At 50.2% G+C, this 13,130-nt stretch overlaps 1 protein-coding gene and 1 long non-coding RNA gene across 3 annotated transcripts in view; one reads left to right on the top strand and one right to left on the bottom strand.

The window, feature by feature from the left end:
* Positions 1–567: 567 nt before the first annotated feature.
* On the bottom strand, positions 568–6,463 carry FOXF1 (forkhead box F1). Its single transcript, XM_075939957.2, has 2 exons — positions 5,009–6,463; positions 568–1,954 (listed from the first exon to the last, which is right to left on the bottom strand). Exons 1-2 carry the CDS (start codon positions 6,039–6,041, stop codon positions 1,794–1,796), a joined length of 1,194 nt encoding a protein of 397 aa, XP_075796072.1. The 5' UTR covers positions 6,042–6,463; the 3' UTR covers positions 568–1,793.
* A 595-nt stretch (positions 6,464–7,058) lies between these two features.
* LOC102455450 (uncharacterized) overlaps positions 7,059–13,130 on the top strand; it is a 33,501-nt gene continuing 27,429 nt past the window's right edge. Inside the window, exon 1 of one of the 2 annotated variants that reach the window (XR_332994.5) lies at positions 7,059–7,528. This is a non-coding gene — a long non-coding RNA (uncharacterized LOC102455450). The remainder of the gene's footprint in view (positions 7,529–13,130) is intronic. The other variant, XR_001369216.4, reaches the window with a different exon arrangement.

Raw genomic sequence — 13,130 nt, forward strand, 5'->3', positions numbered from 1 at the left:
CATCCCATTGGCCCCCCCAAAATAACTCTCAGTTGGGCACTCTATGGGCTATTCAAAGCCTAACGACAATGCAAAGATTCCCATAGCTTTTTGGATAGGGGGCCCAGTGTCCCCCAAAGAGGTGTCGCAGACTCTTAACATGTATTACACCGCATGCTATTTTATTTGCTGTTTATACAATTGTGAAGACCATGTCCAAATAACATACATGTTTTATTTTGGTTCGGGCTTTTTTTTTTTTTTTTTTTTTGTTAAGGACAAACGTACACAAAGGGGGCAAAAAATCGCAATTACAATTTAATACAGTGCAGAAGAAAAATAAAATAGGTGTCACCGAACTGTACAAAGGCAGGCCAAAAAAGGGGGAGGGGGAGGAAATAACCCTTCATTATATATATATTTATATAAAACACAGGGTGGGTTGTCTTTACACGCAGAAGAGACATTTAAAAAAAATGTACAATGGATAACTAAAAAAAAAACTATATGGCAAATATTGCCAACAAAGTTACACCACTTTAATACTGATCAACGGAGGCTACTGGTGTCTCGATTATTAGCAAAAAAAAAAAAAAAAAAAAAAGTTGAATAAATAACAGAATGAGCCTTGCTAATTTTTTTTTTCAAAGTGCCTTATTCTCTCTGCAGCGGTTCTGATCCTGCAGTCTTAGGCGGGCCACTTGCTCCCTTTGGGGAGATTTTACCTAACGCGGGGTTGCAGGCAAAGAAAGAAAGAAAGAAAGAAAGAAAGAAAGAAAGAAAGAAAGAAAGAAAGAAAGAAAGAAAGAAAGAAAGAAAGAAAGAAAGAAAGAAAGAAAGAAAGAAAGAAAAATCTCTAAAGCAGAGAACAGCACGGAGACTTGGTGAAAGCCAATGGGAGAGAGTTTGGGGGTTGTTTTGCTGCGCCTAACCCCCCCACTTCCTCATGAGCCAATGTTGAGTCAGTGGATAGTGCGGATTCGCACATGCCTAACCCAGCGGTGAGAAGGTAACTACAAAACAGGACAATTTGGAGAGCAGGCTACAAATGCGCAACCACATGAAAACGGGGCATGTGGCGTTTTAAGTCGTGGAAGTCAATGACAAAACTCCCACTGGCTTGGAGGGGGCAGGACAGGCCTCCCACACCAGTAAAGGGAATAGCCAAGCCCATCGAGGACTTATTACCTCTCCCTTAAGGTTGGGAGAGCCCGTGGCCAGAAATCCCAACCGTGTTCTGAAGAAGGCTCTTAGCGACTCCTCCACCCTCCAGTGCCACTTTTCCACCAGTCTCCTTCCCAAACGATTTCGCTTCCGGTTTTAAGGATCATTCCCACCTAACCCTTCCCGAACTCTTTCATGAAATTGTTCCCAGGTGGGTTTAAAAAAACCCACCCGTGTTATTTCTCTTAAGACTAAAATACAATTTTTGGGATTTTTTTCACCCCATCTATTTTTGTTAAGAACTCGGGTTTTTTTTTTTTTAAAGAAACAAACACGTGCATCTTGGAAACTGAGATCCCAGCCCCGGAGCGCTGCTACGAACGAAGGAAAGAGACAGCCCCCCCGTGGCCGCTTTACCCTTTCCAAAAAGGCGCCCGTATTCCTCCTTCTTTAGCTTAGTGTTAATTCGTTTCCAACTGTTCCCAAACGCCAGGCTGTTTATTCCCTTCTGTTCCTCCAGCGTGAAACAAATCTAACTCCTGCCCTTTCCGCACAGAGGGTCTTTGGGGGAGGCCCCTTCCACATAGAAAGTTTTCTCGGTGTCCTGATTACAGGATCCCCCCCAAAAAAGGCGGCTTCTTCGCCTGATATCACATAACACACGGCTTGATGTCTTGATATGTCACTTGCTGGTGATAGTAAGAACCGCTCCCTGCTGAATGCATCGAGGAGGAGGCCATGGCGTTGAAAGAGAAGACAAATTCTTTCCTGTCGCACATACTCGGAGACTGGGAGTGGTACCGCGGGATGCCTGAAAGAAAGCAGGGGTCACCGTTAAAATGGACCTTCAGGCAGTGGCTAGAGGGGGGACCCTATAGAGATGCTTCGAGGAAGAAAGTGGGGAAGGAGGGGTGCTGGGTGGGGAGCAATTGGGAGGAGGTTTGGAAGCGGAACACGGCTGCGTTCTCATCCCAAGGGGAGTTCTGTTGCGCACAAGCAGGTGCTGTCAAGGCTGGGAGGGCTGCAGTCCTTACTCAGAGGAAATTCCCATTGACTTTAATGGGAGCTTTGCCCGCCTGCGAATGGCAGGATGGGGCGGTAGATTTCCTGGCTAGCTAAGGAAGCAGCAGCATTTCTAAGATGTGTGTTTACTTGCTGCATCCTTGATGTACAGATTGCGGGCCCGATGCTCCTTCCGTGGAAGGCAATGGGCGGGGAGGGGCAAGGCCCCTTAATTTCCAATGGGACCTATCAGGCTGCTGACCCTTAACCCCTGCTCCTACCACGGCGCAGCGCTGACACCGAAAAGAACAAGAACTAAAGCTCAAGAAGGCTTGGGTTTTCCAGCCGCACTCCCATGGAAATCAAGCTCAAACCAAAGGCGAAGCAGCGCTACAATACAGCAAACCAGGGAAATGTAAACCAGGATAACAACCTTCGCCAGCCCCTGCTGTACAAAAATCAATCAGCTGGGAACCGAGTCCTTCTCCCTAACAGATCCTTGTGAACAACGCCCAAAGCCTGGTGCCCTTTTGACAGGCTTGGTCTTTCCAAACAGTGTCTTTTAACCCCCCTCGCTGTGCCTCTCCCTTTCGAATCAGGGACACTTTGCCGTTCGTTCGGACTGTTTAATCCGGACTAGTCCCATGGAATTTTGCCTCACCTCATTATATTTCGCAGTTGATGTTCAATTATTAATCCGGATTACTCCCCTGGCAAAGCCACGGCGGGTTAATCGTGTTTTTACATGGACAGGGCGCTGAAAGCTCCACCTGCCATGCAAGGAGAGTGGGGAAGATATGCTATTTCATGGCCGCTATTCCTGCTCGCCCTTATTTTCTGGCGTCCGAGAGAAATTCGCATCTTGCCTACAGGACGGTAGGTTTCTCCGCAGGCCCGCGTTTCAAAGTCCAGACGGGCTCAAACTATGTGTAAAAATGTAGTTCCCCCAATAAACGCTCGATGGAAAAGGTGAGAGAAATAAGAAGGAAAGAGACATCGAGGTGTTTTTTTTTCCTCCGAAGAATACTTCGGAAGGGATTTTTTAAAAGGCCTCGGCAGCTAAATTGTGTTGAAACCGAAGTCAGGCCACAGGAAAACCCTGGCTTTTAGGCCTATCCAAACAGCAACGCTGGGGTGTAGTGTTAAAACCTTCTGGCTTTGCTGTTCCGTAATGCTTGCCCTGAAACGGCAGCGCAGCATGGATGGGATGAAGGCAGTCACCCAAATCCAAAATGAACTCCTCGCCTGCCTACAGCAACACAGACCCCGGGACCTCAGCCGAACAAAACTGCCACTCGCGGAGTGGATCCAGAAGTCTGGATTCGGTTTGGGTCCTGTGTTTCCTAATGCCTGGTGGAACGGGTTAATTCGGATCCGGTGAGATTATTTCAGAACATTCCCCCCTCTTCGGGGCCCGCCGCCCGCCTCCCTCCCTCCTTAACCGCACAAAGTTGTTCACGGGACGCGAAAGCACCAACCTCCGAGCGGAAAAACACGCCTGGAAAAACAGACCCCGGCGGAACTGCTTTCTGCCTCCCGCCCGGTGAAATCCTGGCCTCTGGAATTCGGGGTAACCCTCCCCCCAGACTGCCAGGGAGCCAGCAGCTCCCTGCCAGGGGAAAGTGCTGCAAATTCAATGCATCTTGGGGTTGTCCCCGCCGCGGGGCCTGAGATAACCTCATGGTTTGTGACCTTGTCGGCCGCTGCCCTCAACACTCGCCTTGCCACCCGCGTGTTTGCTTTAAACAGACCCTCTCCCAGGCTGGCTCAGGCCTTACTCCCGGCCACAACATCCCCTGGCTCCTCCAAACCGCATTCCCCTCCCTTGGGGTATTTCCCTCCCTGCAAAAAAACAAAACAAAAAGCCGCCGGTCTCCCCAACACAAGGGCCTGCATCTGCTTGCAGGGTGCGTAGATTCATTTCACCCTTGCAAGAGGAAACCTTCTTCCTGGCCGGGCAGAATCTAACCTAAGGCAGGACCCAGGACTCTACATTATTTTACTTCGGGGTCTGGGCCATCTATCGGAACATCCGGTTCCTAGCCGGACTGCCCCCCCAGTCGAAGCCACTGCAGAGTTCCCGGTTTGCAAAAGCCACTTCGCTGCTCACGTGCGGGTGCTTCTGTCTACACAACCAGTCAGCTTGATCGATCTGCTTCGCCCGCAAGCGAGCCTCAGTGCAGCACACTAGCCATGCCTACCGCTTAAAGACAACAAGCCGTCCTGTGGCCCCCTACCGATCACAAAGACAGCATCATGCGCGTTCGTGGGCGAAAGCCCCACTTCCTCAGACGTGTATCTGTTTTGGGTAGCCACAGGACTACTGGTTGTTTGGAAAGTGACAGGCTCGCCCAGCGACCGCTCTGGGACTTTGATTCCCAATGTTTGTTACAGGGGCTGCGAGAAGGCGACAAAGAAATAACCCCCAAATTGGAGGAATCAGGGAGGGGGGGGGATTGCCCTGTTTGAGGCCTGCACTGCTAGATGGAGTCTGGAACCCGCCAGAGAACTAAAATGTGACACACACATCACTCTACTTACCTACCGAATTGCACACTGAGCGCCAGGATAGATTTACAAATATCCCCCTCCCCAAAAGGCCATGAAATGTGTGTCCACAACGGCGGGAGAAAAGCGGTGTATATAGCAGGACCTCCATAGGCGTGTGTAGATGAAGTGCGTGCCCAGGCGCGGGAGTCTGGGTGTGCGTGCAAGCACTAGCAGGTCGTGTTGCCAGGCTCACACGTGGACAGGGCCTCTTGCACGGCTCGCGTGAGCTCACTAGGGCACGTTGCACCCATGCTGCACGCCCGCTCTGTGGCCTGCAGCGCCCCTGGCCACCGGCCGCCCCCTGCGCTCTTACCTTGCAGCTCGGCGGGGTTGTGGCTGTTCTGGTGCAGGTAGGACTGGTCCAGGGAGTGCGTGGAGAGGCCGGAGGAGAGCGGGTTGGCGGCGGGGTTGCAGGGGGACAAGGACTGCTGCTTGATGTAGGACGCCCCGCTGTTCAAGGCGGCCGAGGCCGCCGGGGCCCAGGCGGAAGCGGAGCCGGAGTAGACCGAGTGCGGCTCCATCACCCCGCCGCCGGTGAGCAGCGGCGAGGCGGGCACGGAGCTCTCGTGGTGCGGGTAGTCCGGCCCGGAGGAGCCGGTGCAGCTGCCCATGTAGGAGTGCCCTCCGTTGGCAGACAAGTGGGGCACGGAGTGGGCCGGCAGCCCCATGCTGTCCACATTGCCGGACAAGTGCCCGTTCATCATCCCCAGGCCGCCGTCCAGGGAGAGGCTGTTGGGGGCGCAGGAGAGCCCCCCGGCCGAGCCCTGGAAGCTGTAGCTGTCGGGCGAGAGCGGGTTGAAGCCCAGGCTGTTCATCATGCTGTACATGGGCTTGAGGGCTTGGCATTTCCTCCTGAAGCCGCGGGGCCGCCGTCGGAAGGAGCCTTCCTCGAACATGAACTCGCTGGCCGGGTCGATGGTCCAGTAGTGGCCTTTGCCCGGGCGGCCCAGCCCCTTGGGGAGCTTGATGAAGCACTCGTTGAGCGAGAGGTTGTGGCGCACGGAGTTCTTCCAGCCCTGGTAGGAGCCGCGGAAGAAGGGGAAGCGGCTTTGCAGGAACTGGTAGATCTCGCTCAGCGTCAGGCGCTTGGAGGGCGAGCTCTGGATGGCCATGACGATCAGGGCGATGTAGGAATAGGGCGGCTTCTCCGGCCGCCGGATCCCGGCGTTGCTCTTCTTGGCTTTGCCGCCGCCGCCGCCTCCCCCCGCGCCGGGGGTGCTGCTGGCGGCGGAGGAGGCGGCCTCCATGGCCGAGCCGGGCGGCTTCTCCAGGGCGGAGGGTAGGAGGCTGCAGCCGCCGTGCGCCGCGGGAGGAGGGGGCTGCGCTTGCGGCACCTCTGCAGTCATCGACAGCGGCGGCCCCCTCCCTCCCCCGGCCTCGCTGCTGGGGGGTGGTGATGCCCCCTCCCTCTAGCTGGGGGGGTATTTCCAAGCACCCCCCCCTCCTCTTGGAATAAACAAACAGGAGTGGCGCCCCCTCCCGCGCACACACACGACCCCCCCCTGCCCCTAAATCCGAGCCCCGCCGCCCGGGTGAGGGACGGGGCGGCTTTCCGGGCGTAGCGCGCAGCCCCCGGGGCTGTCTCTCCCTACGTGGTGCGGCGAGAGGCCGGTTCCCAGTTGCGCCACCGCCTCCTCAGCTCGGCGGCTGCGAGTTGCTTTTCATCTCAGCGGGTCTGGATTCTGCCCCCAGCCCGGAGATCGCCTTTAACTTTATCTCTGGTCCGCGGCGTCTGTCGGGGCTTGACAGTCAGACGTAAGAAGCCAGAGGAATTCCCCGCCCCGACCCACTCCCCCACCTCCTCCCCCTCCGCCCGCCCCGCTCCGCTCAAGCGCAGCTCGGGTGGGCGCTTAAAGGGACCCGGACATCAGTGACTCACAGGCAGCTCCGTCTCCAACTGGGCGTCCATCCCGTCTCCCCGCGTGCCCAGGTGGGGGAGCGGGGGTGGGGGGAGGGCGGGAGAGGGGCGGTGCGTTGGACTGGTTTGGCCTCGCAGGTAGCCACATTGTGAGTCCCGAACCGGGCCCGGTTTTCCAGCCCCGTGGAGGGCGGGGAAGACCCCATGTTGCTCGGAACCAGGCGGTTTTCTCAGCTGTCTAAAGTTTTCTATGCCCGCCTCTGTGCTGAAATCAGAAGAGAAGTCAAAAAGGGGTGCGCGGGGGGGGGGGGGACGGTGCGGGGGGAGACGACTCAACACGCCTGTGGGATTTAAAAGAGACACACACACAAAGCAACTAGCAGCATCAGTCACTTCCTGCTCCCCGGGCTATTCCCGTAGAGCCCGGTAAATCCAGCTGTTTGCTGGCTGGCGAAGCCACCAGGGCTGTTTTTACACAAACGGGGAACTGGGGCGGGAGTGCGGAGGGGGTGGGGGGGGGGATGCGCCTCACCCTGGAGTGCGAATCTAATGCGAAATGTAACGGGATGGAAGCTCACCCGCTTGCAAATCCCGTTTCTTATTTCTTTTGAAGATAGGCAGGAACATGGGCAGGATGTTTATACAGCGAAATATAAACAGCTTCTCGGGGGTTCTTTAATAAAAAGAAATCAGAAAGAAAACTCCTCGGTAGTTCGCATACGGCCCCTTTCTGCACCCTATAAAACAGCGCCGCTTGCCTGCTTTGTTGTCGGTTTAGATTCTTGTTGTTGTTGTTGTTGTGCTGTAAATAGGTGCCGATTTTTCAAGCGGTGCCCACATTTTGATCCTCGAAGTAATGGGTGGCAACACACACCCACACACAGAGTCACTCTCCACTTCATCAGAGCCCCCCCCCCGCTCCCCCTCTCAGTCCGACCATCTTTTCATCAGTAAAGCTGTCACTCACTCATCAAGGTAAGTCACTTTAAACTTTTGTCACCTTCTTACCAGGCGCGCGTGGTAACTTTTGCACAATTAAGCGGTAAGAGGGGCTTGTGGGGGAGGGGAGGGGGCTAGAGGAGTTTGGCGTTCACAGTTCAGCGCTAGAAACTGAGCAGATGTGCTGGCTGTGGCCGTTTTCTTTCTTGTCAAGTGGGGGTGGGGGGAAGAAGCAAAGGCCAGATAGTACGGGGGGAAAAAAATCCAAGTTTCTTCTGCTGCTTGTTCTCGGCTCTGCAAAGTATCTACCCCGCGTGTAAGGCTGCAAAACCCTCAGCCCTCTCTCCTTCCTCCTTTCATTCCCCCTTCTGCCCAGATTCGCTTTTAAGGGGTTTTATGATAATTTAATACCTTTTAAAGGAAAGATAGATACGGATCGGGTTTCCAAAATCGCTGTTAACGTTATTTGCAGCCAGTCGTTACTAGCCTCTGGGGCGCCTGACACATCTATGATACCGCCAACAGGGATTTAACATCAGGATTTTTTTTTTCCTCCTCTTTTCCCCTTGCAAAATTCAGAAGCTAGCGCCGGAGTTTGCAGGGGTAACAGAACGTATGTTTCCACAGGAAACGCCCGCATTTCTGCAGCTCAGTGAGGGCGCAGGGGTCTATAGTGGTGTGTACCTGGCCCTTGCGACACACTAACAACAACAAAATACAAGTGACGCGTCGCTGAAAAGTAGGCACTACAGAGGCTGGCATTTCACAGCTGAGAAAATGACCTGAGCTGCAAGCGAGAAAGAAAACTGTTTCGTAAACAGATTTGGTTCAGGGCCTGGATTGCAGGATAATCCACATGTAACTGCAAAGTTCTCTGTTTCTATATGGCCTTCCTCCACTCCCCCAGCTACAGAAACGTTCCCAAAAGCTGGTATTGATCAGAGTAGGACAATTCCCCTCTCTCCCCGCCCCCCCTTCTCCATCTCAGAGCTGGAAGACACATGGTTTAAAATACCATTCTATACCTGAAAAGGTACAGAACAAAAGGGGTAACAAAGCATATTCTGTGCTTATGCTCAGGGTTTTGTTTTGTTTTTAATCAGATTTTTCTTCCCTTCTTCAGTAATAAGCGAGCGTATGTCTTTACGGCTTATATATCCCAAATTCCGGCTACTGAATAATGGTCCTTAAGGCAGCTTTTCATTTCCTTGTGAGCATCTCAGCTATTTTTCTCCATTGCAGCTATTGTGCAATAGCTCAAATTATGATGTCTTGATTCCTTTAAAATATGAAATCGCAGGGTAGGCGTTTTAATCCTTCCCCTTCCCTCTTTGCATGAAAGACGTATAAAGAATTAAGTCCGAAATTAAACAATGCAGAACCCGGATTATACATGTCCATTCCGGAATTCTAAAAAGGAATGCAACATATTTTGAAATTGCTTCTGGAACGCTAATCAGGAGACATTAACAATGACATTCTGGCTTTACTGATTGTATTGCAGTTCAACTTAAAATGATGGTGGTAATTTACAAGAGGAAGCATCTTGATTACTGTATCAGAAAAAAATAATTAGCGGGAGCAAACATGATCCTTCGATGGTTTTAACGAAACAATTTTCTTTAAAATAAAATAATCTTTGGTTTAATTACTTTGTTTCCCGCAGTGACTTTTGGGAGTGTAAAAATTTTGTTTCCAATGCATTTATCTAGTAAACGTACTTTAAAAAAAATATTGTAATCTATTCCGTATTTCATAGGCCTAGCTGTGGGAAAAGGAGAAATATTACATCGTTTTATGTGGGAATCTAGCCGGTGTATTTAGTAAATAACAGATTTTGGGAGTGAAGGCCAATACGTGATTTGTTGTATGTAGCAGAGGGATTTTATTTTACAGTAAATTAGCCCTCAGAAAGTCACTATTGTTACAGACTGAAAGGACCAAATTGTTAGGAACTTGTTAGCTTCAGTGGTTTGCTGGCTATAAAGAGTCAAACATTGTTCAAAATACGGCCAAACCCGGCTTTTTAAGGGACAATGGGATATAAAGGTTTCTTAGTTTTGAATTCTTGCTGTAGAAAAATATCAGGCTGGCGATTCATGTAGGAAGCTATTTTCTTGTATAAAACATACTAAAAAGGCAAGATCGCCCCCCTCCTTATTTCTGGCCCCGCCAGGAAAATAAACTAGATGCAGGGGGTGGGGAGGGAGTATCATTTGGAACAATTTTCGTCTTTTCAAAAAAATTTGGAGGCAGATTTCCCACCAGGCTAAAAATCATTCCAGTGGGGGCCTGTCATTTTTCTATTTTTTTTTAAATAACCCTTTTGTCTTAAAATTAATTTCCAAAAGACATTAAAAAAAACCCATCTGCGATGTTTTGTGTAAAAATAGACAAATCTGAGCTTTCTTCCTTTTCCTGCGCTGAAGGTATTTTTACTAGCTAATTGCTTAAGTGAACTCGACTCGGCGACAAGGCAGCCTGTAACCCGAGGATGGAAATGTATATAGGTAGGATTGTTGTAAGAAGACGGTTGCAGTTGGGTGCTGCTTTGCTAAGAGGCCCATGTGTTTATCCGAGCGCAGACCACCCATGGAGAGGGCAGAGACAGGCGCGCGCGTCCTTTTCTCCGCTGCCCCTGCTTTTCATTAACACCAGGGGTTGCAGTCGGAGAAGCCCTGCCCCTCCTCTCCCCCCCCCCCTTCGCTTTCTGGAGGCGATCCTGCTGCCTCGCTCGCCTAACTCCTTGCGTTAGCCCAGTGCAAATTTATCCCTAAACGTTTACATAAGGTAGGAGGGGGGAGTCTGATAGGACTGGGTTCCAGACGGAGGGAGGAGGGGGCATTTTGTTCACTTGTAAATATCCCAGCCTAGAAGGTGTTGACAGGAGGGGGAACTAGTTGCGGGGTGCTTTGGCATCCTATCTCTGTAATAACCTGACCAGACGGGGGGGAGGGGGCGAGACACTTGCTCCCCCAGAACCACCTTTAAAGCCTCAATGACACGTAGGAAAAGCAGATTCAGTGGTGGAGGTTTGGGGGAAAATGCAACTCAAGAAAGGGGGAGGGGGAAAAAGGAGGGGAGGGGGCCCAGCATCCGTGTTACAACCCATCGCCGCTTTCCGGCATGACCATAGGAATTGTAGCGTCTCCCTAGACGGGGAAAAAAACGCGAAACGCACCACAAGTGAGTTCATGGAGGAAATATGTGAGGGAAAAGACAAGCTTCCCCGGAGAGCCGCTGATTTCCCTGGAGACCAACCAGGCAAGGGAGCCAGCTTTAGCAACCCCACCTTGGCAAGAAGGGGTTAAAGACAGCGCGTGGAGGGCTATGGGACAGAACAGGATTCAGAATGCGAGTCCATGCGGTGAGGGTGCATCTACACAGCAGCCTTATTTCGGAGTAAGGGCCCTAATTCCAAAATAACAATGCCAGCGTCTACACAATTCGTTATTTTGAAAGAATTTCGAAATAACGGATGGCTTATTCCGACTTCTGTAAACCTCATTCCACAGGAATAACGCCTATTCCGAAACAGCTATTTCAAAACAGCTGGAGACTGGACTCTCCACTGTTGCTATTTCAAAATAGCAACTCACCTAGGGCCATTCCAACTAATTACTCCCCAGTGCCTCCTGGGCGGTCTAACTGGAGGTCCATATTATGGAAGGCTGCCTCAGACTAATTTTGAGGCTTCCTGATAGTGAAGACCTGCTATTTTGAAATAAGCTATTTTGGAGAATTTCTTCCAGAATAGCTTAATTCAGAATAAGCATGCTGTGTAGACATACCCTAAGAGACATCATTAATAACCAATACAGTTTCCCTAAGCCAATCATGGCATGTGGGAAGCCACCCAAAAACTTAGGGCCTATTTTCACCCTCCCTATAACTCTCATTGATCTCCAAATCAGGCTAGATCTACACTACACTTTTTTTTTTAAGGCACACATTTTGCATACCTTTTTCCGTTTTTTTTTTTTCAGAAGAGGCTTTTCCAAAATTTGGCCCATCTACACTGGACCAAATTTCAGAAAATCCCTCTCTTCCTGAAGATCCCTTGAGGAAGACAGGGCTTCCAAAAAAGCATGTTTGTTCTTCCACAAAAAAAAAGCAGAGGACTAAACCATTCCCTGGATGTGGCAGAGTTTTCCGGGACACCATCTGTACCTGCAAAACCAAGGTGGTCTCGCAGGACACCTCGTTGTTCTAACGCTAGAGTCTTCTTGACCCCTTTATTCATTTATCATTTTGCTGGAGGTATCCCGGAAAAACCCTGCAGTCTAGACATACCCTAATTCCATGGGTCTGAAAGTCCCAGAGGGGTAGCCGTGTTAATCTGTAACTTTAAAAAAAAGTAAAAAAACAAAAATGTGGACTTGTATCACCTTAGGGCATGCCTACACTAGGAAATTATTTCCAAACTACTCCCTAGTGTAGACCAGGGCTTTGGGCACATCTACACCGCAAGCTTTTATTTTGGAATAATGTCCAGCCGAAGCACTTCTTACTCCAACTCATGGTAAGCCTCATTTCACAAGAGCTATGTCTACACTACATGCTCCTTGTGCAAGAAGCTTTTTGTGCAAGAGTTTTTGCTCAAAAACTTCTTGCGCAAGAGCACGTCCACACTGCATGGATGCTCTTGTGCAAGAAAGCTCTGATGGCCAGTCACAGAATGGCCATCAGAGCACCTGTGCTTTTTCCAATAGGGGTTTGTTGTGCAAGAAGTCTGGAGTATCCACACTTGCCTTCTTGCACAATAGCTATAGTGCTAAAAGCAGTTATGCCTCAGAAAAGGAGGTTTACCTGTGGCGGGAAAAGCCCTCTGTTCTGCAGTTTAGCTGCCCATTTAATTGTGCAAGAGCTCATTTGAGGTGTGGACGCTTGGCAGTTGGAGGCCAGCTGGTGTTCCGCAAAAGCCTGGTAGTGTAGACTAGCCAAGGAGTAAGGGTATGTCTGCACAGCAGGGCCAAAGTCAAATTAAAGATACACCACCTCAGCTATGTCAATTGCATAGCTGAAGCCAGAATAGCTTAATTTGGTTTTTGAGCTGTCTACAGAGCAGGAAGTTAAAGGAAGAACACTCTTCTTTTGACTTCCCTTACTCCTTCAAAAATGAGGCTTACTGGAGTCAGAGTAAGAAGTCCTCCAACTTGTCATTATTTTGAAATAATGGTTTGCTGTGTATAAGTGCATTTTGTTATTTTGAAATAATGTCAGCTATTATGCTGTGTAGACATAATTGTTTAATTGACTGAATGTGTATAGCCTATTCCAATTTTAGCCCTGCTGTGTACATATGCCCTAAGAGTACAACTACACAGCAGTGTTATTTCAGAATGAGTGATTTTGAAATAACAAAATGTGCATCTACACAGTAAGCTATTATTATGAAATAATGTCCAGAGGAGGGCTTCTTATGCCAACTCCTGTAACCCTCATTTCACAAGGAGTAAGGGAAGTCGAAAGAAGAGCGTTCTTCCTTCAACTTCCTGCTGTGTAGACAGTGTCAAAAGCTGAATTAAGCTATTTTGACTTCAGCTATGCATTTGACTTAGCTGAAGTCACCTATCTTAATTCAACTTTTGCCCTGCTGTGTAGACATGGACCTTAGGCTATGTCTATGCTGGGAAAT

The sequence above is a fragment of the Pelodiscus sinensis genome, chromosome 12 (genome assembly GCF_052426305.1).
Source record: "Pelodiscus sinensis isolate ZL-2025 chromosome 12, ASM5242630v1, whole genome shotgun sequence".
Classification (NCBI taxonomy): Eukaryota; Metazoa; Chordata; order Testudines; family Trionychidae; genus Pelodiscus; species Pelodiscus sinensis.